This window comes from Stylophora pistillata, chromosome 6 (genome assembly GCF_964205215.1).
Source record: "Stylophora pistillata chromosome 6, jaStyPist1.2, whole genome shotgun sequence".
Taxonomy (NCBI): domain Eukaryota; kingdom Metazoa; phylum Cnidaria; class Anthozoa; order Scleractinia; family Pocilloporidae; genus Stylophora; species Stylophora pistillata.
In genome coordinates this window covers 6,061,399-6,088,320 of record NC_142524.1, presented here as the reverse complement: position 1 = coordinate 6,088,320, position 26,922 = coordinate 6,061,399, and the positions used below count along the sequence as shown (strand labels likewise).

Below are 26,922 nucleotides of genomic sequence, written 5' to 3'. Positions count from 1 at the left end.
AAATTCTCTAGTCTAATTTAAAAGGAAAAGTAAAACAGTGATTGAAAAGAATTATTATTTAGATCTTGCATGTTTAAAGTTAAGGAACTTTGAACTAAATTAACACAAAATGTGCACCTTTGGGTAAAGGAAGATCTTCAGTGAATATGTCAAAAACTTTACCTCCAGTCTACTTAACAAATGGGGTGAGTTTCTAAAGAAACTGTGGTACTGTGTCAGTGGAGAAGTGTAACAACATCACTTTCTTTAATATCAACTGAGTTGATAAGTAAATGTAAACTGGCCACCCTAAAGAGTTTCTAAGCTGACGTTTCAAGTGTTCGCTCTTCCTCAGAGCAAAATACATGTATTTGCTCTGAGGAAGGGCTGCTCACTTGAAACATCAGCTTGGAAACTCTCTACCAAGGCCAATTTACTCTACCCCACAAAGGCTGTGCTCTAAGAAAAATTGAAGGGAGCCCAGTGCTCTGAAACTGCGAAATCCAGGGTACCCAGCATATGCTTTTCATGAAAAAACTAAGATTCTTGAGTTGCCTAGGAGCAAAAATAAGGCGCTAGGGGCAACCAGATGCTGCTAGCCCTGCCCACATTGGCCATTATGAAATGGCCAAGAAACCTGGTGAAATAGAAAAAAAATAATCTTAACAGTAAGGGAATAGTTCCCTAATTGCATTTACCCTCACAGTACTCCCAGTATCTCAATTAAAATTCTCCCTTCTGTTTACCATACATCTATTTGAAATTTTCTTCTGAAAATTTGGTGTTGGATAAGCCCTACTTCATATTTTTATTTATTCTCATCGCTTGTCTGCTTAATGTGGTATTGATGCTGTACGGAGAAATTATGCATCGGTCAGTCCTGGAAATGAAAGAGTTAACTGGTCACAGATAAACAATTTACGGTTCATCTTCGGTGTAAAAACCTGTGAAGCTCACGAGTGACGTAAAACAAAGACAACAAAACATTATAAACAATAGCGTACAGCAAAACAAAGAAAACCTCGTCAGGTTTTTACACCGAGGATGACCCCAATTTACCATGTTTCAAACTAATCTCACAAGACTACTGGCTCACCGATGTCAGGGAAGTATAAGTTCCATTTCTTGAAGGGACAGGGCATTAAGCTTGTCTGCACTTGCCGTGCTCTTTGATGTTGCGCTTGAGGTCTTGAACTGCCCTGGCCTGGGTCCTTCTGTCCTAAACCGACAATTATGTGAAGTTTATATCAATGCTTTTCGTCGAGTCACAAGCATGGGACACGGAAAACATTCTGAATCCCCCTGACTATAAACATAAAGGTAATCGGAAGTCTATAAATCAATTTCACCTCTTCCTGCCTGGTTGGTTCCTCGGGAACTCTTTCCTCCACGAAATCTCTGTCCTCTTCCTCTCCAGAAGTTACCTCTCGCTCTTCCAGAGCTCATAATGGGTGAATTGGATTTATATCTTCATGAATTATTTTGACGTAAGACCTTCCGATCCTTATCAAAAGATAATGTTAAACAAGGCTCATTTGGCGCTTAGAAAACCTTCAAATCTACCGCCATTTTTCCCCAACTTTTTTATAAAGCTGTACTTGATTGGTTTAGTTCCATGAATAAAGAGCCAATCAACGTCGTGCATCTATTTCCTAAGCCAGATTTTCACTATGGCGGCTGTTGTGAAACGACGAAGTGGAAAACGTCCTCGAACTGAAGCTCCAGAGAGCACTCTTCCGAAGAGGAAAGTCGATGAAAAATCGCCAGTAATACTGTCATTTCAACAGCATCGGCAAGAGCTAGACTCTCGGCATGACAAACACGAGCGTTTAGTTAAATGTAGTAGAGATGTTACCATTGCAAGCAAGCGAATTATATTTCTCCTTCAGCGAGTGACAGGGGCGAATGATACGGAGCAGATCTTCAAAGAAGCAGATGAAAAGTTTTTGGAAGTTAAAGAAGTCTTAAAGACGATAGCTTTGGAGCTGGAGGGAGAAGATCCATTTTTGTTCACCCGCGCGTACTCTACTGGTGTGCAGGAGTACATCGAAGCATTGTCTTTCGCGCATTTTCTCAAGAGAAAAACTTTGATTTCTTTCGACCAAGTTAAAACGGAGTTGAAATTTTTAAATGAGGAAGGGATAGATCTTCACTTAAGCTTAAATCCTTTCGACTACGTCCTTGGCATCGCAGATTTGACCGGAGAGCTCATGCGCTTCTGTATAAACAGTGCGTCAAGCGGGGATCAAAACACGCCTTTTGAGGTTTGCAGCTTTTTGCGTGAAATTCACAATTCTTTCGTGGCTTTCGGTAATGTTTCTAAGGACATTGCGTCAAAGTTAAGAGTATTGACGGCCAGTATGAAGAAGGTGGAAGTCGCCTGTTACACTTTGAAAGTTCGGGGTTCGGAAATACCCCAATTTGCTATGGCAGAAGCACTGAGTGCAGACTTTACTTGCGAAGAAAGGGATGTAAATTGATAATTGAGAAATTTATTATCAATTAATTATAATTTATTCTGTTCTATTAATATTTCTGATAGCCTTAGCTTTAGATGGAACATATTTATCTGAGACAAGTGGAGCTGTTTAAAAAGAGAAGTATAATTTCAACAATTGAAGTATTTCTGTCAATATTGTGTAGTTTTAATACAACGGGACAGAAACTGCACACACTGTAAATACCTCCTGTTTTCCCTTACAAATCCTAGAGAAGTTTTCTAAGGATTCATGAAAGACAACAGGAGGTACATGTACTTTCAGTGCGTGCATTTCCACCTCTGTCATGGCAGATAATACAGTTTTGTTTATTTTGAGTTAGTTGTTTCACTCAATTGTCTGCACCCTTATATGGGGTATTAGTATTCTTCACGCTGTTCTCTATACTTTTTCTAGTGTGCTGACAAGGAGAATTTGTGAATGATCACAAGCTTAGTTGGCAATCATTTCCTTTATTTTCAAGACAAAATGTACCTTAATTTGTGATTCAGTAGCACTAGTTGTAAGAAGAAATTAGTTGTCGATCATTCCTTGGGGTTAACATTAAGAGCTGAAAAGTTTATAGAATTCTTCTTGCCATCATTTTTGCATTTTTGACATTTTTATATTTAAGGTGACTGAGTAAAAAAGAAATAGCAATTGGTTTTTGATGTTCATTTTGTGCCAGACTCTTGTTTTTGCACTGACTGCCTTATTGCTATGCCATAAAAACTTTTCAGATTTGTCAGCTTGGAATTTGAAGTCAAACTTGGATTTCTTCAGTGCTCAAACACCTTGCTCAGAGAGATATAATGTGCCAGTGGTTAGTAGTCTTGTGTTAGTGGCTGTACCACTTTGTTATTGTTCAGGGGTAGATTTGTCAGAAATGGATATTGGAAACCTGTCAGAGAAAGATGGAGAATTGCTGTAAGAGTGGGGTGATAACCCTGGGTGTCCGGGAATCCTGTCCAAGGGGAAGTATGAATGAAAGAAACAGTCTACTATGGTGGCTTCTCCAGTTCCTCTGAAACTGAAATTAGCTTTGGCAAAATGGCCTTGTTTGCTGGCTGAGTTGACCAAGATATTAAGATAAGGGAAATTATAAAGACAGAAACTAAATAAATGCAACTCTTCAAATGAACTTATTGTTTTATTGGATTTAATTTGAGGCCACATTTTTTCTAAGCATCAGAGAGGGTGGGAGACTGAATCTCCACCTGCTACCTTGGTACATCAATGAAACCCTTCACAAGAAACCCTGCAGAAAAGCAACTAATTATATTGCCTCAATTCTCTGCCATCCTATGTAGTCCAATTTCAGTGGTGGTGATTGCTGAAATAAAAAGTGAGGCTATTTATTTATTTCTGAAGGCTTTCTGTCGTTCATCAGTTATAAGGCTAAACTTGAATTCTTGTCTAAAACAAGAGGTTGTGAGAGATGCGGTACATTTTGACTCGCGACGTCTAGCAGGTTCAGATAAAAACTTTTAAAATATCATTTGTATTTAAAAGCACGGATAGAAATACACCAGTTAACCAGGCAATAAAAAGCTTTCTCACTGTCCAAGGCTTCTGATCAAGTGAAGATTTAGGGAAGAATCTAGGATGTAGCAAAAGGGAGGTCCAGCTAAATTTCTACTCAAGACGGACCATCCTAGGCGGATTGTGAGTTTACTTTCTAAAAACATTTAAAATTTAAGTCCTCGGAAAGGTGATTTCCAGCATGTTCAGGAATAGTTGTAGGGTTTTAGGTCTTTTGAACATCCCTTATCAGTGGCGGATTTAGGGAAGCGTACGAGAAAGCCTTACCCCCCTCCCCTAATCTAGGGTGAAAATTAAATGTAGAGGGATGAAAAGCCGGCTGGTGAACACGCACAAACAAAATGCCCCTTCCCTCCCCTCCCTTAACTCAAGGTTTGCATCCGCCACTGTCTATGTCCACTAGAATTTCTCGTTAGAAACCGCACATGTGAAACGTTTTCCATTTCAGTTTAGGAGGTTCAATCGAACTACCATTGGATTGGATCCGCCCCTAACAATAAAGGGAAAGTGAGAGTAAAGTATTCCACTCAAAACCACACCACAAAGACCGTTTAAGAACAAGAACGGAAGGCCCATCCCCGCTATGTACAGCTCCGCGAAATCTGTTCATTTAACACATGATGTTTTTCGACTGGAAAAAAAGGTCTACCAAGTAGACAGTTTTTAATCTCTTTTCTTACCTTAGCGCACAAAAACCGCCAGAACATCTGCTTTCCCGACGTTATCTGAAAAGTGAAAAAATGCACACGGAGGGCATTTTTCAGAAAACCAGTCAAAAACATGGTCGGTGTTTATGTCATTATTACTATGGTAACTATCACTAAAATTATCATTATTTCTTTGTTCATGGAATCAAATTTTACTCAAGAGATATCTGCTGCTCGTAAGTTATTCGCAATTTTGAATTAATGCAAAAAAAATCAACTTTTTGTTTCGCTGTAAGATTGGTCCAACAAGACTTTTGCCACCTCAATCACCATGATTCAAACTAATACCCAACGTACTTTGGTCACCGGCGTTTCCTTTGCTTCAAGTCATTGGCTTTTTCATACTTTGAGCCCTCATTGGCTCTTTATGATATTTACCCATCAACTGATTGGCTGCTGTGGTAACCTTGTTTTGGTTTCACGACACTGAATCAAAAGACGACCTAATATATGAAGGATTCAGACATCCCGCTGGAGTGATCAGCGGTCATTGCTAAGCAGAAAGCGGAAGGCTGAAAAATTCTTCTCCATTCCATTTCGACCTCATCTGATTTTGCATTTTAAGGTTTATAAAAGTAAAAACGTTGGCGTTTTGTTCATTTCTCCTCTTCCTAGGTTTGGGGTTAACTTGCGGTGTCAATATCCTCACCTGCAGTGTTCCAATTAGTGTATGTCTCAAGCTTGCTGTAAAGAACGACGTTTTTTTCTTCTCCAAATCGATTTTCCCATGAACAGTGAGTCGAAGTTATAGCCATCCATCCGTTGTCATTAGGACATCCACCATAGCTCTTGTTGATGAAAAAGTTACGACCGCTTAATCCTTGGATGGAAAAGGAGTTCTGTTCCCCATTTTTCACATCTGTCCACGGGTAGGGCTCCTTCAGTTTGTCGTTTGAAAACCAGTTCAATTTGTCCGATCCCTGGGCGTTGAAGAAAAGCTCCTTTACAGCACTATTTCCTTCGTAAAGGACAACTTTCGCCTGTAAAAGTAGAATAGATAATATCCATTACTAATTCACTTTAAAGCACTTCTGCCCAATGAACCCTACTTGAAAATATCTATAGTGGCTATCAGTTATCGTTGACATTGTTTTCTAAACCTTTATTAGGTTACATCCGCTTCTTCATAATTTCCGTGCGTGTCATACCACGTGACGTGTACCTCAGCCTGCGGGTGAGGCACGCGCGTGAAGAGAAGCGCTTCCCTTTTCGCGCATACTTGGCGCACCTTCAAGCTTGCCTGGCGCTTACTTGCGCTGGCCCGAAAAAGTTCGGAAAAATCAGTGACGCTTGTTCCATCGTAGACTACAAACAATTTTTCACTTTCTGCATGAAACAAACAAAAATTCTCTTAGTCGCTTTCGGACGTCGTTTCTCCTTGTCAAAGACAACAAAGGCAGATGTTTTAAATTTCAAAATGTCGATTGCATGGTCACTTCTGCAGGAGCGTTACACAAAACTTGAACTGCAATCCCTTGAGTAAGCTGGCATCACTTTATGCAACCTAGATTTATCGCTAAATGGGTGCATGGCAGACCTATTAACCTCAAAACATCTTCTAGCCCTCGCATTCAATATTATTTATGGAGAGATTTAGCAGCGCGTTTACGTAAAACGTTAACTGCAAGGATAGCCACGTGCCTTGTTTTTCCCGCCATTTTTTCACACTTGCCGGTTGCGCTTTGCCGTTCCTACGCAAAAGTAATCTGTTTCGCTTTTACCATGAACGGAAAATTTTCTTTACTCTTTCTCTCACAGAGTAGAAGTTAATTCCTGGAAAAAGGCCACCAAAACTATTCCTGGTGATTCATACAAGGGCGCCTTTAAATCCACCAAGACGCAAGCTCACGCGTGCGAAGCTTGAAACGCGTGAAACGTGAAAAGACGAGCGGACTTTTGCCGTTTCCTAATTACCTCAGATATACTAAACTCAGCCCAGTTTAAGATTATCCTACTCTTGTAGTCACCGGTCTTTGTAGTGACGTCGAGAGCGCTCATGTCATTTTCAGCGAGAGTTTCACCCGAATTGTACGCGTTGAAAGCATTTTCCTTCGCCCCGGAAACCGCCTTGAATATCATGGTCCATCCTGGTGAAAACAAGAGAAAGGGTAACTGAAAAAACTAGTCTACATGATACATGCAGTCATGGGTATTTCAGTGACACAGTAACAAATCTTTTTAAAGAATAACAACATTTGAATAAAATCTAACGTCGAGAAAATGATATTTTTATTTTTGTCAAACAAATCACGGATTAATTTTAATGGCTGACCAGTGATTCTATGCCTCGCAGAAGATGCCAAGAGACAAAAACTTACCAAATGCCAAGGGAATATACGACAAGTAAAACGCTCGTAGGAAAAAAGGTTTACATCGACGCAAAAAGACACACTGCTATAAATAAAAGGGGCGTGAAACATGAGATTTAAAGACCTTGGCGTGATTTACATAAAGCGCCAAAAGAATGGTGTAGAAATTATAGGTTGAAAAACAAAAACGAATATGCGTAAATCAATGGGTGCGAAAATCTATTACCAATATGAGCGAAAACCAAAAAAAAAAAGTGCACATTCGCTACTACACGATACTCAAGTGTCAGGACATGACATTCTTCTTCTGATCAAACTAGGCGAAGCTGAGAATTATTTCAAACTCACCTCCATTAGACATGTCACAGTAAACTGGGAAAACAGCGGGATCACCTGGATATGAAGCAAAAAATTTTAAAAAAAAACTAGATGAGCTTCTTTCCCGACTGATTTAAGACTCCATTTTACTTACTCAATCTACCCCCTCCACCCACCCCTCCCCCTTTTTTAATGTCGATTGGCATTTTGTTCCAAGCGAGGATAACCTGTATTATTAAAAACTGAATCATCGGATAATGCCATTCAAGACTTTTGATTGGCTAATCCATTATGGCATATGAGCCAATATACCATAATCTAATATCTGTACATTGTAACATCCGGTTTCTTCTTACAAAATAAAGTCGAGAAGATTTGTCTAATATCTTGGGGGCGTTTTTTTAATAAAACAATTATTCCACTTGCGCTTGTTGGATATGGGATGATTAGAGGCCAAGATGATAGATAGAGATGATAGATAGCCAACGAGGCGCGTAGCGCCTCGTTGGCTATCTATCATCTCATATCCAAAGTGCGCTCGGGAAATAATTGTGAAATAAACCATCGATACAACTGTGGCAAATGCATGTAACCTTAAAACTCGATATTACGAACGTTTTACTCCTACATGAGTAAGATACATTTTAAGTGAGTTCAGACTGAGTTTACTTAAAATTTTTTAGAAAGTAATAAATATACTTTTGATCTTACTCTTAAACGTAAGCCAATAAATTCCATCCTCGGCTGCTGTGTCCTCATCCTTGATTTCCTTACACGAATAAGCTGGATTCGCCCTTGAATTTTTGGAAGGCATTTCAAACTGCAGAGCTTTATATTCACTACCATCACACATCAGCAATTTCCCACCCTCCATTTTCAACTGGCCCTCTGATTTGGCCTTGCACTCGCAATTGTGTTCCTTAACCATGGGGCCACATTTATTTTTCTTGCCAGCCGATGTGAAAAGCACGATATTGATCAAGACAATAGCGAGAACGAGCAGTAATCTCATATTGACGGTTTATCTAGAAAGAGAGCAAGAAGTATTTGATATGAGGATAAATTTGTGCCTTAGTGGAACACCGAATTGCTTATCAATGTGGAATTTTTAGAGCCTCAGAAAACCTATTTTTAGGGGCAGAAAAAAGCCAAGTTCTCGGTTGCAAAGTGATGCATGAAGCAAGGTTAGCGTTGAAAAAGTTCCCGCCATGTCCCTTGTCTTCAGAACATTTCCCAACAAATCTAATTTTAGAATCTGAAATTCAGTCAAAAATCTGGTGGACTATCTGTATTGTTAAAGATCTGACGAGAAGCAATTATGTATCAATGGACACTTTTCAAATTGACTGGAACCACGAGAATCTAAGCGTGGTGTGAAAAATTTGCTGGGCGTCTCTATGTAGAGACACCAAATCTTTAGGACAGGGAAATGGTTATTTCTTTAAAACATGGAGAAACTTATTTCAGTCAAAAAGACTTTCGAGAGAAGGGACACCATTCATTTGTCTTTCCTTCAGTATTCAAGACGAAATGTAACATACCTTAGATGTGTTCTGGCTGAATCCTCGGGGAAAGACACTGCTAATGAACGATTATCGCTTTGCTGTTGATTTTTCATACAAACCACGACCGGAACACATTGACATTGAAATATGTTCCCCACAAGGATCTGTGATCGAAGTTATGAATTATTTCCAAGATACGAAATATGTTCATGAAAAATGTTAACAACGATACTGTTCAATATACATACTAAATACAATTACAATTACAATTTATTACTTATAGAGCGCTATTTACAATGACAGATCAACAGCGCTTTACAATCAATCCTAACCCGCCCATCCCACCCCAGGGGAGGACATCCATCACACAGTAATCTCGTGCGTGGAAAATTAACGTCTCCTACCCCTAACCCTGTAGGAGACGGGACCTCCATTTATTCGTCCCTATCCGAGAAGACTAGAATATCTAACCATTTCTTGCTGTTATAGAAAGGAAGCATATTCTTCTCAATTATTTTAAGACCTTGAGTGTTGGTCCGGCCGGGGCTCGAACCCTCGACCTCCCGCACAACAGTCCAGCGCTCTATCCATTGAGCTAACCCAGAGGCTAGCTCTAAAACTTTAAACAAATTAATTTGTATCCAAATTATTTCGTTACCCCCACCGACGCAGCCCCAAACAGTTTCTTTAGAAACTATCAGCCTTTAAACAAATTAGCCGCAAGATAAATACCAAAATAGTGCTCTCTAAAGGCGTACGGTTTCTTCATTTCTAAACAGTTCCATGTTTTTATCACTCATTAATACCAAGTTCAGTATAGTAGTGAAATGAAGTTATCATACCGTTCATTATTTGAAATATTTATATTCAAACGCTATATTTTTTATTTTCTGAACCTCTCTGGGTTAAAATTCTACCGTAGGTAAACCAATTTTATTAAATGATTTGGATATATCAACAAAGTTGAAATGGTAAATTGGTCACCGTAATGATTACAAAAGCTGACGTTTCGAGCGTTAGCCCTTCGTCGGAGCGAATGGTTTCGCTCCGACGAAGGGCTAACGCTCTAACGAATATATCCAAATTATTTCGTTACTCCCACCGACGCAGCCCCAAACAGTTTCTTTCGAAACTATCCACCTTTTTTCATTCAATTTTATTAAACCTCGGCTGAAATACTGGCGTAAAACGTGACTTAAACTAGCCTATTTCTGGCCCGGTTTTAAAAAGTATTCGCGCAAAACTCGGGGATCAAGAAAGACGATAACGCAGAGGAAAATGTCGATAAAAAAAACGAGTTAGTATTTTTCTTAATAATTTCGCGAATGGCTGCTTTGTTAGCCGTTTTTCAGGGCGCCAAACCCCAACTTCGGTATTACTAGTGAACAGCGTTGAGTGGTTCGAAGTGGAAGCACCTCGACAATTCGTTAGTTGGACTAATTGGGATTCCTGTTCTCACACCGGAACTTGATAACACGCGTGCTGAGTTATTGTTCTACTCGTTAAACATTTTTGTTTCGCCACTTTCTCGTTGCCTTGGCCACCATGGTTTACTTGAAAACGACTTTCACGAACGCATACGCGAAAGAACGATCAACAACATCACGTTTCGTTGACTGAGTTCTGTTTTTGTTCGCGGTTTAACTTTTTCGGAAATGGATGTCTGATTAGCTCAGACGTATGTGCATTTGCCATTGTTTTCAAGGTCATGCAAGTTTGTTTTCTTTATTTTGTGCGTTAGGTGTTTGGAAGCATTTTTCCCGTTGAAGGATCAGTAAACGTATAAAACCCATTTCGAATTGTTGGTTACATTTCAAAAGGGTGCTACGCTATGAGAAAGCAAGTCCCTTTTGTGTTTTTTTCTTACACCAAACATATCAGCCAGCTTTCATTCGGCACGAATATCAAATAAATTAGTTTCATCTTTTACAATGATGTTACCAACGATGGTAACCACCTAGCTGTATTTAGGCAGGAAGTATTGCAATGTTAATTCCGTTGTGGACAACTTTTGAGTTTCTTTACTTGAAACAATATGCGGAAACCTGCTGATTCAATCAGCAGGCAATGAAGGAACTCTTAGCGACAGATTCCTAGAACACCTTCGCAAGCTAGAAAGGAATGTCAAGGACACATCAAAATCATTCTAAGCCGCTCGACACTCCAAATAAATAACCAATTAACAAGCTTTGTGTGTACGTTTTTGAACCAATATACCAAGTTACGCAATGAACCATGCATCCAGTTACAACAACGACACTTTTCGCAGGTAAGAATTCCTTTCTTACATCGAAAGCCCTATTCCAGTCTATTATTGTTTAAGGTCATAATGGAAATAACTAGACAAGAGAGAATCTTTTTTCTTCTTATCTTAAGTTGAGCAAATCAGGAACATGAAATGAGTAGGTGGTAGTTTTCGCTGTTGCGCAAATGATTGTGCTAGTGTTTCAATAACATAATGAATAGCCCACGGAAAAGTGAATTAATTTTGTTCGCGGTTAGGACACCATTGATAGAATAAGAACCAGAAAAACTCAACTAATTTCAGTTATTTTTGTTGGTTTTTTATTCACAAGAGACATAGTCTGATAATGAAAATATGGCCACAATGTCCCTATGTTGTTGCGACGATTCATAGCAAATAACTCATACGGCAAGGTTAAACCTAAAAAAATTAAAAAATGGATAAATGCACCGCCAAAGGCAATTGGGGAAAAAAAGGTCTTTGGAGCCTTACCTCTTTTCTCAAGGCAAAAGGCAACTTAGTAACAAGCTATGGGCGTGAAAAGAAAAATCGAGAAAAAAATTGTACTTTGTGCAAGTTGAGATAATTAAATCTTTCCTTGTGCTAGGAGCGAAAGGCAAACAAACTGAAAGCAGCAGGGACTTGGCAGAAAAAAGCAAAACCCTTGTATAATACTGAATTACAATCGACGCTCGGGCGACAATTCCTTAGAAAGTAGACAAAATGCAACATATTGAAATATTTCGTTTCTTTATCATCTTTTATTAAGTCATCAATCCTTCGCTCCAAGAAGCGAGAATAACACTAAGTTTTTTTAGTACATGGAATTTTATGCAGAAAAGGCGTTCTTCAACATGTTCTGAAGGCAAACGTTACTTCGGCTCATATCAAAAAAACGGCCAACACATCAGCAACTCCAACGTTGTCTGGTGAAGTAGAGAGAACACACGTATTAGTTCGGACACTGGTTTCGGGGTGATTATTTTAAAGCGTTTTTTTTTTTAGTGTTTGTTTCCTCAGGACAGTCTCAGTGTCATAAGTGACCAAATTGAGGGAAAACATCGAGACTCAAAAGGAAGAGACTTATAGTGCGTTCCGGGACCTTTTTTGGAAGCAAACAAAAGAGCAACGCCGAGATGGACGTCGATTGGTAAATTTATTTATAAATTTAGTTTGAATTTCGTGAGTGGCTAGACTTGTTTACCGTCTGTTATACGGCGCCACAGCTCAACTTCAACATAACGTTTATGAAGAAGCGTCGAGTTTTAAATCAAAACTTGAATAAAAAATTTGCCGTTCAGATTTCCGTTCTCAGACCACGCAAGTTTTGGTGAATTCACGTTGTTGCTTCCTGAGAACGGCTACATTAAGTTACCAGTCATTATTTAATTGTTCCCGCAAAAATATCCACTCATCCTGAAAAAGATATGTCTTTTCATGATGATTTCACACGGTAGAGATAAAAATTCCCACAAACTTTTCCTATTCAGGATCTTAAAGAAATCATACTGCGCCTATTTTGATTGCTAATCTTAGTAGTGAGCAGGAATAGTAGCAGATATTAACTCGATCAGTGATGGCATGACACGATGGCTCAGTGGTACAACATCGGAGTGCGGAACCCTGAGTGTAGGTTTCAGTTTCTCGTATCGGTCTAAGGAAGTTTGTATTCTTTCGTTCCATGCTTGTGACAAGACGAGAGATAAAAAATTCTCAAAAGATTTTTCTCGGTGTCGTGATCGCCTTCTCACGAACGGGCAGCTATTATGATTGTCATAGACTTGTTAGATATCAACCAATTCTTGACCATTAAAGGGAACACACACTCCATTTCTTTTATCACCTCAGTGAGGAGTTAAGCTTAAAGTAAACATTGCAAGGATCTTATTCTCCATTTTAATCCCTCGTTTTTCAGCTTCTTGTTTTGATCTCATCCAACTCCTTTTTACTGTACAAAATGTTCGGCAAAGTTTCTGTGCTTGTAAACTGACGCGCCGTCCCGGGTACGTAAAAGTTCGCTTGTATGAACCTTCTGGCCCCACTCAGCGGTCAAACGTTTGCGCAAGAGCAAATGGCTAAGTGATGTGCTTGCTTTCAGGCTGTTAGAATCAAGTTGTCTCATGAGTGTTATGCTCACTTAGTTTTAAAACCGTATAACCCTTTAAAGAAAGCTCCAAACAAAGGGCTAAATCTCGAAGGGCTAACGCTCGAAGGACTAACGCTCGAAGAGCTAACGCTCGAAACGTCAGCTTTTGTAATCGTTACGGTGGCCAATTTACCACTTCAACTGACTTTGTTGATATATCCAAATTATTTCGTTACTCCCACCGACGCAGCCCCAACCAGTTTCTTTCGAAACTATCAGCCTTTATCCAAACAAAATGGTTAACCAGGGTACACCAGTAATTAGATAAGCTTTGTATTTGAAACGTCTCGAGTTGTTAGGCCCCTCTGAGATGGTCACCTGGTCAGACAAGCTAAAAAATTACAAAATAATTAGTTTAGAGTCCTTACTTTTAAAATTCCAGTTGGTATATGTCGATAGTTTGCTGTACAAGACACTTTTGGAGTGGTCAGAACTGGTTTCCCACGAGCACCACACGCCAGCAGTTCCCATCCATCCGGCATCCAAAGGACACCCATTATAGCTATGGTTGATGAAAAAACTCCGACAATTTCCGTCACTGCATCCTCCCTGAATCGAAAAGTAGTTTTGTGGTACGAACCAGATATCAGACCACGAGGAGGAAAGGAGTTTGCCCTTTGAGAACCAATTGAGTTTGTCCGTTCCAAGTGAGTTAAAAAGGAGTTCCTTTTGAGCGGCTCCATCTTCGTAGAGGACCACTTTTGCCTGTATGTAAATGGTGAAAGAATTAATACGAATCGGTGAAATAAATGAGTGCATGACGCGATGTAGGGATTGAAAGAAAATTTAAATGAATGGATAGGTGCACAAATGAACGAAAGAGTAAATGAATGAACTTCGTTCAGTTCAGAATTCAAAATAATTAACTATTTTATAAAGCTTAACTCAGAAAATACACGATTATAATTTTAAACAAAATCGTTTAGGGGTTGAAAGCGCTTGATTGAAATGTCAGAATTAAAAGTTTAAGCGAAAATTGGGCTTTTCAGTATCGCTATGATATTTTAGTGATAGGAAAAGCGATGCGCCTTGAGTGTTCTTCGGAATGAATTTTGAGGCTTGATAAATATAAACAAAAGCCTTCCTTTGGCACTAAGATATGCTCATATATTTTCACACAGACATTTTCGATTCCGAAGAGCGAGCACTTTCCCAAGCGAGGATCATTGCAGTTATTCAAAAGTAAAGCGAGTGTAAAAATAAAGTTTTCATATTTAGACGCGTGTGGGATTATTAGCAAAGTCAGGGAACTGTTTGGGTATTGCAGATTGATTCGCATTAGTCTTGAATCTTATTTGAGCCTGTTATATAGTTAATTAATTAATTTAATTTATAAGATTCGCCGACAGGCAGGGACACCGCAACAGCTTGTGCCAATATTACTGCGGGCCCAGTAAACCCACCCATCCCACCCCAGGGGGGGACATCCACCACACAGCAATCTCGTGCGTGGGAAATTAACGACTCCTACCCCTAACCCTGCAGGAGACTGGGGCCTACTGTTTATTCGTCCTTGTCCGAGAAGACTAGAATATCTATCCATTTCTTGATATCACAGAAAGGTAGCAAATTCTCCTCAGTTATTTTAAGTATTGGTCCGGCCGGGGCTCGAACCCTCGACCTCCCGCACAACACAATCCGGCGCTCTAACCAATTGAGCTAACCGGGAGTTTAAGCCATGTATTTGTAAACTTTCAACTATATAACCTTAGATGGGTTGAAGTTACTCCAGTTCAACACCACTCTGTTTTTGTAGTGATCTTTATGATAGTCTGTGACATCAAGAGCAGCCTGGACTAACTCGGAAGAGGTACTATTCGAGTTATACGTGTCCCAGACCTTCTTATCAACACCACTCACTACCTTGAACACCAAGGTCCAACCTGGTGAAGAATAACATGAGGTATGTGACCAGTAGGTCGTTTTTGCGATATTGAATTTGAGCCCTGAGTTTTCAGAAATCAAATAAATGTTATCGTCTTCTTTGAACAGTGTTATGATATAAAAGTGTTTAGTAGTATTAAGATGTGGTGTTAATATTTATCAAAACCCTCTGATTTTTTCTGTAATCCTCGAGGATTCTATGATTATCGTCCTCAGTCTTTATCACCGATTATTTTACGACTAATTTAAGGAAACTAGAATCCCATCACCTCCTGCGTCCATGTCGCAAAAAACTGGAAAAGCATCCGAAACGCCTGTAGGGAAAAAAAAAACTGAATTATGCCAAAGGAAATGAAAAATTAGTCGCGACAGAATGCATCAGGGCTCATCATGATGCATTCATTACAAACGATCGCAAAATGTTAAATTACTCTTTAACAATAGCCCATTTCCGAATTACCCTTGGCCTCTTTTTCAAAACGAGGCCTGGTGCTCAATGAAAATGAGTTTAATTTGCATGTGAATGAAAACTTATTATCATATGAAAGGATGAGCACCAGGACTCGTTTTGAAAATGAGGCTAAGGGTAATTCGGAAATGGGGTATTGCAATGCAGCTTAGTTTATCTAGTCGCCGATGAAGAGTAACAGTAATGCTTCTGGAGCCTTATCAATATTGATACTCCACTCAAACTATGTCGTGCTGTAAACCTCTTTCCCGGCTTATGGATTTCGAGCTGACAAATTAGATACCTCCTGATTAAGTGCTTAACTCACGTAGAGAGTGCAAAATCTCGAAAACTTGAATAATCTGAAAAAGAATTCTTAAACTGGACTGAGTCAGAATCTTGCTAAGGCGTAGTATGAGGCAATTAAGAGTGAACTGGCAGCTGCTCTGATACTAACTTCACTCTCATGGAACTTTTATATATTAGCACTCACAAATCTAAAAAACCCAGTTTTGAATTTACACTGATGCAGTGAAGCGCACCGAAAGGAGTGGGTCAGAAAGGCAGGTTCAATTCATCTAAATACCCATGAAACCCACAAAAAGCTCGGGTGTTGGCCTTACGCGATATGAAGCATGAATCTATGAAAAAAACCACACTAATCAATGTTTCCTTTTATATTACGATTCCCTATACTTCAGTGCCACTAATCTTTCAAAAAGATTGTAAGCACTTCTACTTGATTTCCGAATCTGAAAGTTCAATAAGTCTAGATCTTTACAATACCATGCAGTTTCATCCAGAAGACTCCATTGCTGAGCTGTTTCCCAGCAGCTTTATCCTTGATATCTTTACAAGATGAACCAGGGTTTGTCTTGGTTCCGTATTCACTGTCCTCTTCAAACTGAAAGGTCTTCCACTCGTCTCCTAAGCAAACTTGCACCTTGCCGTTGAAGAATTTCAGAGCTCCAGCTTGACCTGCATTGTTGCAGGCGCACGATTGGTCCCCCAGCTTGTAAATGGTTGGAACAGGGTCGTCGCAATCTAACGTCTCCTCGACGCAATTTTGGCTTCTTGTTTGCGTCACCAAAAAGGCCAGACAAAGAATTTGGGAAAAACGTTTCATCGCGGCACGGTACAACTGTGACTCACAGGATTAACTCCGGCACAATGATTCAGCAGGGGAAACACACGGTTTTAGACTGCATGTAGTATTCATAATGTAAACAGCTGTGTTTATATTAAACAGGTGAGTCAATGCGAAAATTAGACTCGAGACTGAAAACATACGTGTTAAGATTCATGACCAAAAAACCCTCTTACTAGCTTGAGATAAAACATGAGATGGTTCGTCATAGATTAGTTTAAAACAGTGCAACAAGAACAACATTGCAAAAAATTTAATAATGAGTCAGTCATGTTCGCTGTAGACGCACCTGTTTGAATGAGTAAAACTCCGGTCGGCACAAAACAAATTAATACAGTGTCAGAAAAAAATCTTCCCACGAAATGTAATTCATTTATTCTTGATTTGTCATGACCACCTTTAAAAAATGACAATGCTTGCTATTATCATTCATAATATGACAATGCGCATGAAACAGATTGGTCATGCCATCGCTGCAATGGAAATTAATGTTTTCTTTTCAAATGACTCTGCGAAAAACAATGTGCAGACAGTCGTATTTGATTAGATAAATAATGCAACAGTTTAATCAAAAGTGTAAAAGGTTTAATCATCTTTCATTTGCCGTGATCAAGTACAGTAAAATATGGCAAGTTGCCAAACTTTTCCTCTGAGTTGGCCTTGCACTCGCAGTTGTGTTCCTTAACCATGGGGCCACATTTATTTTTCTTGCCAGCCGATGTGAAAAGCACGGTGTTGATCAAGACAATAGCCAGAACGAGCAGTAATCTCATATTGACGCTTTATCTGGGAAAGAGAGCAAGAAGTATTTGATATGAGGATAAATTTGTGCCTTAGTGGAACACCGAATTGCTTATCAATGTGGGATTTTTAGAGCCTCAGAAAACCTATTTTCAGGGGCAGAAAAAAGCCAAGTTCTCGGTTGCAAAGTGATGCATTAAGCAAGGTTAGCGTTGAAAAAGTTCCGGCCATTCCCTTTGTCTTCAGAACATTTCCCAACCAATCTAATTTTAGAATCTGAAATTCAGTCAAAAATCTGGTGGACTATCTGTATTGTTAAAGATCTGACGACAAGCAATTATGTATCAATGGACACTTTTCAAATTGACTGGAACCACGAGAATCTAAGCGTGGTGTGAAAAATTTGCTGGGCGTCTCTATGTAGAGAAACCAAAGCTTTAGGACAGGGAAATGGTTATTTCTTTAAAACATGGAGAAACTTATTTCCGTCAAAAAGACTTTCGAGAGAAGGGAAACTATTAATTTGTCTTTCCTTGAGTATTCAAGACAAAATGTAACATACCTTAGATTAGTGTGTTCTGGCTGAATCCTCGTGGAAAGACACTGCTAATGAACGATTATCGCTTTGCTGTTGAGTTTTCATAAAAACCACGACCGGAACACATTGACATTGAAATATATTCCCCACAAGGATCTGTGATCGAAGTTATGAATTATTTCCAAGAAACGAAATATGTTCACGAACAATGTCAACAACGATACTGTTCAAAATAAATACTAAATAAATCTATAAACAAATTAGCCGTAAGATAAATACCAACTGAAAATAGTGCTCTCTAAAGGCGTACGGTTTCTTCGTTTCTAAACAGTTCCATGTTTTTATCACTCATTAATAGCAAGTTCAGTATAGTAGTGAAATGAAGTTATCATACCGTTCATTATTTAAATTATTTATGTTCAATTGCGATAGTTTTTATTTTCAGAACCCCCCTGGGTTAAAATTCTACCGAAGCTAAAATATTTTATTAAACCTCGGCTGAAATACTGGCGTAAGACGTGACTTAAACTATCCTATTCCTGACCCCGATTTTAAAAATATTCGCGCAAAAATCGGGGGTCAAGAAAGATGATAACGCAGAGGAAAATGTCGATAAAAAAACGAGTTAGTATTTTCCTTAATAATTTCGCGAATGGCTGATTTTGTTAGCCGTTTTTCAGGGCGCCAAACCCCAACTTCGGCATTACTTGTGAACAGCGTTGAGTGGTTCGAAGTGGAAGCACTTCGGCAATTCCCCAGTTGGACCAGTTGCCTGTTCTCACACCGCCGTCAAATTTTTAATTTGATAATTTCCGATGTCATTTTCCCAGGAACAGTTGGGATATGCACCGGAACTTGATAACACGCGTGCTGAGCTATTGTTCTACTCGTTAAGTAGTTTTCTTTCACCACTTTCTCGTTGCCTTGGCCACCATGGTTTACTTGAAAACGACTTTCACGAACGCATACGAGAAAGAACGATCAACAACATCACGTTTCGTTGACTGTGTCCTGTTTTTGTTCGCGGTTTAACTTTTTCGGAAATGGATGTCTGATTAGCTCAGACTTATATGCATTTGCCATTGTTTTCAATGTCGTGCAAGTTTATTTTCTGTGTTTTGTGCGTTGGGTGTTTGGAAGCATTTTTCCCGTTAAAGAATCACTAAACGCATAAAACCCATTTCGAATTGTTGGTTACATTTCAAAAGGGTGCTACGCTGTGAAAAAGCAAGTCCCTTTTGTGTTTTTTTCTTACACCAAACATATCAACCAGCTTTCATTCGGCACCAACATCAAATAAATTCGTTTCATCTTTTACAATGATGTTACCAACGATGGTAACCACCTGGCTGTATTTAGGCAGGAAGTATTGCAATGTTAATTCCGTTGGGGACAACTTTTGAGTTTCTTTACTTGAAACAATATGCCGAAACCTGCTGATTCAATCAGCAGGCAATGAAGGAACTTTTACCGACAGATTCCTAGAACACCTTCGCAAGCTAGAAAGGAATGTCAAGGACACATCAAAATCATTCTAAGCCGCTCGACACTCCAAATATTTTTTTTCTTCTTATCTTAAGTTAAGCAAATCAGGAACATGAAATGAGTAAGTGGTAGTTTTCGCTGTTGCGCAAATGATTGTGCTAGTGTTTCAATAACATAATGAATAGCCCACGGAAAAATTAATTAATTTTGTTCGCGGTTAGGACACCATTGATAGAATAAGAACCAGAAAAACTCATCTAATTTCAGTTATTTTTGTTGGCTTTTTATTCACAAGAGACATAGACAAGTCTGATAATGAAAATATGGCCTCAACGTCCCTATGTTGTTGCGACGATTCATAGCAAATAACTCATACGGCAAGGTTAAACCTAAAAAAATAAAAAAATTGATGAATGCACCTCCAAAGGCAATTGGGAAAAAAAAAGGTGTTTGGAGCCTTACCTCTTTTCTCAAGGCAAAAGGGGACTTAGTAACAAGCTGTGGGCGTGATAAGAAAAATCGAGAAAAAAATTGTACTTTGTGCAAGTTGGGATAATTAAAATCTTTCCTTGTGCTAGGAGCGAAAGGCAAACAAACTGAAAGCAGCAGGGACTTGGCAGAAAAAAAGCAAAACCCTTGTATAATACTGAATTACAATCGACGCTCGGGCGACAATTCCTTAGAAAGTAGACAAAATGCAACATATTGAAATATTTCGTTTCTTTATCATCTTTTATTTAAGTCATCGATCCTTCGCTCCTACTCTACATCATTCTGAAATTGGAAATAACGCTAAGTTTTTTTAGTACGTGGAATTTTATGCAGAAAAGGCATTCTTCAACATGTTCTGAAAGTAAACGTTACCTCGGCTCATATCAGGAAAACGGCCAACATATCAACAACTCCAACGTCGTCTGGTGATGTAGAGAGAAAACACGTATTAGTTCGGACACTGGTTTCGGGGTGATTATTTTAAAGCGTTTTTTTTTAGTGTTTGTTTCCTCAGGATAGTCTCAGTGTCATAAGAGACCAGATTGAGGAAAAACATCGAGACTCAAAGGGAAGAGAGTTATAGTGCGTTCCGGGACCCTTTTTGGAAGCAAACAAAAGAGCAACGCCGAGATTGACGTCGATTGAAAAATAAATTTATAATCAGTTGAATTTCGTGAGTGGCTAGACTTGTTTACCGTTTGTTATACGGCGCCACAGCTTAATAATGAGTCAGTCATGTTCGCTGTAGACGCACCTGTTTGAATGAGTAAAACTCCGGTCGGCACAAAACAAATTAATACTTTGTCAGAAAAAAATCTTCCCACGAAATGTTATTCAATTATTCTTGATTTGTCATGATCTCCTTTAAAAAATGACTATGCTTGCTATTATCATTCATAATAGACAATGCGCACTAAAAAGATTGGTCATACCATTGCTGCAATGGAAATTAATGTTTTCTTTTCAAATGACTCTGGGAAAAAAAAATGTGTAGACAGTTGTATTTGATTAGATAAATAATGCAACAGTTTAATCAAATGTGTAAAAGGTTTAATCATCTTTAATTTGCCGTGATCAAGTAGAGTAAAATATGGCAAGTTGCCAAACTTTTCCTTGTCATTCAGCATTTAGAACAAACTGCCTACATATTCGCTTTTTAATCCTGAACCACAACTGTCTCTGTGTTTCATTCGTAACCTCGCTCACAATGAAACACTTTGAGTTAAAGATAAAACAGAGAGAGCGAATTTCTAACGGATGACTGGAAAAATTAACTGAATAAAATGTAGTAATACGGAAAACGTTTTCCAACTTGATTTTTCCGGACTTTTAGTAGACGGCTTGGCTAGTGCCATAAATCTCCATCTTGAGCCATGGCTGAAAGAACTCGAAATTCGGCTGTCTTTTTTAAGCCCGGCTGCTAAACTTTTCTTCACTAAATTCGTTGGCCTCTTTATCACTCACCCCATTACGATCTCTCCATTTGGTTACGATGAATATATGAAGTTTATATATTTTGAACTGCGGTTATAGATACGTATGATGAACGATCCTCGCAGTAGAGAGCGCTATTTATGCAATAGCGAAAATCAGACCTGAAAAAAATCAGGCCTGTACGGGATTCGAACCACTGACCTCTGCGATACTAGTACAGCGCTCTACCAATTGAGCTAACAAGCCAACTGGTAGCAGGCCGTTAAGTTGATTCGTAATAAACCCGTGATGATAAATCAGATACGATGAATCAGATACTGATTTTTTTTCGAGTCTGATTTTCGCTATTGCATAAGTACGGCTCTCTACTGCGCGGATCGTGCATCATACGTATCTATAACCGCAGTTCAAAATATATGAAGTTCATATATTCATCGTATCTGATTTATCATCACGGGTTTATTACGAATCAACTTAACGGCCTGCTCCCAGTTGGCTTGTTAGCTCAATTGGTAGAGCGCTCCACTAGTATCGCAGAGGTCAGTGGTTCGAATCCCGTACAGGCCTGATTTTTTTCAGGTCTGATTTTCGTTATTGCATAAATAGCGCTCTCTACTGCGAGGATCGTGCATCATACGGATCTCTCCATTGTCTGATAAGGTATGTTCGATTAATACTACTACTACTAACAATAAAAAATTTATATAGCGCCTATACTTTTCAGTGCTAAGCCCTTTACAACGCTTCAAAAGGGACTAAAATCATATACATATATATATATATATCTATATATATATACATAATAACAAAATTACAAAATGGAGAACCTAAGATAGTTCATAAACTCGCTTAAAAAGAAAGGTCATCAATTTAGATTTAAACTTATTTACATCATCGATTGATCTAATGTAAATAGGCAAATCAGGGGCGGATCCAGGAATTTTTGATTAGGGGGGTCTAAACTTTGGTTCAGAAAGGACTGTTGGACTCTTTTGAGGCAAATTACTTCTCCCCAATACTCCCCACACCCCCTTCCACCAGTCGCGGTTGCGAGTTATAATTTCTTGGCCGCTTATCGTTTTCTTGGATTCATTAATTAAAAAAATCAGCCAGTTAAAAAGTGATATACGATCCTGTCGATGTAAGAATTTCATTCTCAAAGTTGTAAGCGTCGGGTGTGATAGGGGGGCGTCCGGAAACCCCGGTCCCTCCCCCTGGATCCGCCACTGCAAACTGTTCCAAAGTATAGCGGCAATAACTGAGAAAGCCCTTAAAAAATTTTCGATTGAAAAACTATTGAACATTGTGAGAACAGACAGAAACATATACGTTTGTCATTATAAAGCAGTGATTAGTTTAGAAATCCTAAGGCGTTTACTTAATTTCTGTTTTTACATGCCCAACTGTGTTTGCTCAGGCATCGGCAGTCATTCTTGCATGACGTCATGTTAAGGTTACTTCCTACCTTCAGAGGCCGAAAAAAATGTTTTTTTTTTTTTTTGGACTAGATTGAAGTTAGACATTTTAACTAACGTTTACAGAAAAAAAAATTTAAAAATCTCAAAAAGCGTCCGACTTATTTAGAAAAACGTATTTTCAAATAAAAGTTAATAAATCAGGAAGGTGTCATAATCTCGTAAATGGACAAACCCCCCGGGGGAATGTTCGCGGCAATTTCATGTCGTTTGCAGATTTTGTTTACATCGCGCACTTGACAAAATTCACACGTGGAAGTTATCTGCTCGTGGAAAGTCTTTTCTCATGGATAAAAAATATAACTCAAAATTAGAGAGGAGTGGAAGAGAGAAATGGCAGCATTTTGTAAAAAAAAAAACCAACAAAAAAACAGTCCTTGCTGAAAGCGACAAAGGCTCTTGGTTTGGCCAGGAGCCTTCGACAAGCTCGGCATCTGCTGAAGATCGGCAGCATTCGATTATCCATGGGGCTAGCAGCTTAGAAATTAAAGTCAACACCACAGAAGGTTGTAAACAGATTCTTCGTCGGAATCTGACGAAACCGATGGAGAAAAAGAAGAATGCGACAGATTTACCCTTTCTGCCGCGGGTTTTCCTTCGCCGACTTTGTCCATTTCTAAACGGGCAACAGAGCAAGATAAAAAAACGTGACTGCTACGCGATACTTTCCGCGGGAAAATCTTGATCTGTTGTCATTGACGCCAGGAGGTCTCGTCTTCTCATTGGTTTGCGGTTACAGGAGGCGAGATAGTCTCCTGGTGTGGCGCTATTTGTTTACAAACCTTTAGGAGCTAAATTCTTGCATTTGATTTTTAGAGGAATACATCCACTTTGAGCGAATTTATAGGGATGTTACTAAAATTGGTAACGGGGAACGGAGAATAAGGAACGGGGAACGGAGAATAAGGAACGGGGAACGGGGAACGGGGAATGAGGAATGGGGAATGAAGAACGGAGAACGGGGAACGGCGAACGTGGAATGGCGAACGGGGAACGGCGAACGGGGTACGGGTGTACAGCAGTAACCCACCTGAGAATTCAAAATCGCGGAGTAAACGATGTTTACAAACACTGATTTTATCGCTAGGTCGCCGCTTCCAGCGAAATTAGACGACTCGCTTTTATTTAACTATTGCCCAGGCGAACCCACGAAGCCCACAGGCAGCCCAAGCTCACTACTAGAAAAGCAGACGTGACTCTTACCGTGTTGCGCAACGTTTTATATTTCTAAAGGTTTGTATGGAATGTTATCGGTTTGCCTTAAGAGAGAAAAAATGTCTTGCCTTGTTGTTTTCTTTGTTGATTCCTAGCGTCTCAGGCCAATTTGAAGCGTTTTCGGCGAGTTAGCGCTAACATAAATTCTGTTTAGTTTTATTTTCAGTAACGGCAACCATTTCAATGGCGAGCGATTTTACAAAGTAACAATGTTTTTGTCAGTGTCTGACAAAAAAAACAACAACAATCTAACGATTCCGATGAAATTGTCCTCCGCATTCGCAAAATCATTGATTTTCTTGTTGTATGGCGCAATATCAAAACGAAGATCTGAACAATCAAGCATTCCGGATTTCATAATAAAATTGGTGCCCTTTTGATGAAATGATTGGATGAACATGTTTCGTAACCTCGTTCCCAGGGCTTTTCCATCTTAATGAGAGAAAAGCCTATGCCTCTGCAGGAAAAAATGATAATGAATGGTGGATCTGCACAGTTTTTCTTCTCAGTTATGCATTTAGGTTTTACTCTTGCATCATTTACTGCAAGTAACCAATTTTTTGCCTGCATTACGGGTGATCGTTTTGAAAACTCTTTTTTGCCCCCAAGAGTGACTAGCATCTAATTTCTCCTAACAATATCAGCCTCAATCAAACTTTTAAATCAGAAGGATAAAGGAACTGATCATCAGCTAAACAAGCTCCTAAGTGTTTCACAAACTCTCCTTGTCAGCATCTTGTACAGAGAACAGTATGGAGGAAATGCAAACCGATGCCAGGCTGTATTTAAGAATAGAGAAGAGTATGTAGAAAATGCATACTGATGCTGGGGTGTAAAGTATAGAGAACAGTATGGTGAAAATGCATACCGATGCTGGGGTGTAAAGTATAGAGAACAGTAGGGTGAAAAGGCATACTGATGCTGGGGTGTAAAGTATAGAGAACAGTATGGTGAAAATGCATACTGATGCTGGGGTGTAAAGTATAGAGAACAGTATGGTGAAAATGCATACCGATGCTGGGGTGTAAAGTATAGAGAACAGTAGGGTGAAAAGGCATACTGATGCTGGGGTGTAAAGTATAGAGAACAGTATGGTGAAAATGCATACTGATGCTGGGGTGTAAAGTATAGACCTATAGAGAACAGTATGGTGAAAATGCATACTGATGCTGGGGTGTAAAGTATAGAGAACAGTATGGTGAAAATGCATACTGATGCTGGGGTGTAAAGTATAGAACTATAGAGAACAGTATGGTGAAAATGCATACTGATGCTGGGGTGTAAAGTATAGAGAACAGTATGGTGAAAATGCATACTGATGCTGGGGTGTAAAGTATAGAGAACAGTATGGTGAAAAGGCATACTGATGCTGGGGTGTAAAGTATAGAGAACAGTATGTGAAAATGCATACTGATGCTGGGGTGTAAAGTATAGAGAACAGTATGGTGAAAATGCATACTGATGCTGGGGTGTAAAGTATAGAACTATAGAGAACAGTATGGTGAATATGCATACTGATGCTGGGGTGTAAAGTATAGAGAACAGTATGGTGAAAATGCATACTGATGCTGGGGTGTAAAGTATAGAGAACAGTATGGTGAAAATGCATACTGATGCTGGGGTGTTAAATATAGAGAACAGTAAGGTGAAAAGGCATACTGATGTTGGGGTGTAAAGTATAGAACTATAGAGAACAGTAGGGTGAAAAGGCATACTGATGCTGGGGTGTAACGTATAGAGAACAGTAAGGTGAAAAGGCATACTGATGCTGGGGTGTAAAGTATAGAACTATAGAGAACAGTAGGGTAAAAAGGCATACTGATGCTGGGGTGTAAAGTATAGAACTATAGAGAACAATAGGGTGAAATTGCATACTGATGCTGAGGTGTAAAGTATAGAGAACAGTATGGTGAAAATGCATACTGATGCTGGGGTGTAAAGTATAGACCTATAGAGAACAGTATGGTGAAAATGCATACTGATACTGGGGTGTAAAGTATAGAGAACAGTATGGTGAAAATGCATACTGATGCTGGGGTGTAAAGTATAGAACTATAGAGAACAGTATGGTGAAAATGCATACTGATGCTGGGGTGTAAAGTATAGAGAACAGTATGGTGAAAATGCATACTGATGCTGGGGTGTAAAATATAGAGAACAGTAAGGTGAAAAGGCATACTGATGTTGGGGTGTAAAGTATAGAACTATAGAGAACAGTAGGGTGAAAAGGCATACTGATGCTGGGGTGTAACGTATAGAGAACAGTAAGGTGAAAAGGCATACTGATGCTGGGGCGTAAAGTATAGAACTATAGAGAACAGTAGGGTGAAAAGGCATACTGATGCTGGGGTGTAACGTATAGAGAACAGTAAGGTGAAAAGGCATACTGATGCTGGGGTGTAAAGTATAGAACTATAGAGAACAGTAGGGTAAAAAGGCATACTGATGCTGGGGTGTAAAGTATAGAACTATAGAGAACAATAGGGTGAAATTGCATACTGATGCTGAGGTGTAAAGTATAGAGAGTTTTGTCCTTTATGACGCGAGAGAGCAAGATAGGGAGTCTGAGTCCAGTAAGCTTCTTTGAACACAAACTTTAATTACTGGAGAGGCAGGTTACCTTTAGAGCTATCGATATAACAACAACATGACGGCTAACTTATCTCAATGTTCACTCGTGTAACTCGAGAACTAGATTGGAATGTACGAAGCGATTACATAACCAGTCCAGAAAGTTACATAACATTCGAGGGTTACATAACCTTTAAGTGTTACATAAGAAAGATCAGCTGATCGACATTCAAGAACGGTCTTGTCGAAGAAAAGCAAATGTTG

The 26,922-nt window shown here is 39.2% G+C and overlaps 4 protein-coding genes across 4 annotated transcripts in view; 1 reads left to right on the top strand and 3 right to left on the bottom strand.

Moving 5' to 3' along the window:
* LOC111323242 (DNA helicase MCM8) overlaps positions 1-1,568 on the bottom strand; it is a 28,118-nt gene extending 26,550 nt beyond the window's left edge. The window contains exons 1-2 of the mRNA XM_088763061.1: positions 1,329-1,568; positions 1,076-1,198 (exon numbers count right to left, since the gene is read on the bottom strand). Of these exons, the coding sequence (XP_088619187.1) occupies positions 1,076-1,198; positions 1,329-1,425 (220 nt within the window). The 5' untranslated portion in view covers positions 1,426-1,568. The remainder of the gene's footprint in view (positions 1-1,075; positions 1,199-1,328) is intronic.
* Positions 1,569-1,619: 51 nt separating this feature from the next.
* LOC111323237 (translin-associated protein X) lies at positions 1,620-3,133 on the top strand. The gene has a single exon (XM_022926554.2). The coding sequence runs from the start codon at positions 1,650-1,652 to the stop codon at positions 2,457-2,459; it is 810 nt and encodes a 269-aa protein (XP_022782289.1). The 5' UTR covers positions 1,620-1,649; the 3' UTR covers positions 2,460-3,133.
* A 454-nt stretch (positions 3,134-3,587) lies between these two features.
* Positions 3,588-9,021, bottom strand: LOC111323236 (uncharacterized). The gene is made up of 7 exons (XM_022926553.2): positions 8,874-9,021; positions 8,044-8,357; positions 7,363-7,407; positions 6,620-6,792; positions 5,355-5,685; positions 4,679-4,723; positions 3,588-3,789 (listed from the first exon to the last, which is right to left on the bottom strand). The coding sequence occupies exons 2-6, from the start codon at positions 8,342-8,344 to the stop codon at positions 4,680-4,682; spliced, it is 894 nt and encodes a 297-aa protein (XP_022782288.2). The 5' UTR covers positions 8,345-8,357; positions 8,874-9,021; the 3' UTR covers positions 3,588-3,789; position 4,679.
* A 2,423-nt stretch (positions 9,022-11,444) lies between these two features.
* On the bottom strand, positions 11,445-18,155 carry LOC148727943 (uncharacterized). The gene is made up of 6 exons (XM_088763063.1): positions 18,011-18,155; positions 16,347-17,493; positions 15,382-15,426; positions 14,936-15,111; positions 13,597-13,933; positions 11,445-12,008 (listed from the first exon to the last, which is right to left on the bottom strand). Exons 2-6 carry the CDS (start codon positions 16,684-16,686, stop codon positions 11,965-11,967), a joined length of 942 nt encoding a protein of 313 aa, XP_088619189.1. The 5' UTR covers positions 16,687-17,493; positions 18,011-18,155; the 3' UTR covers positions 11,445-11,964.
* Positions 18,156-26,922: the final 8,767 nt, after the last annotated feature.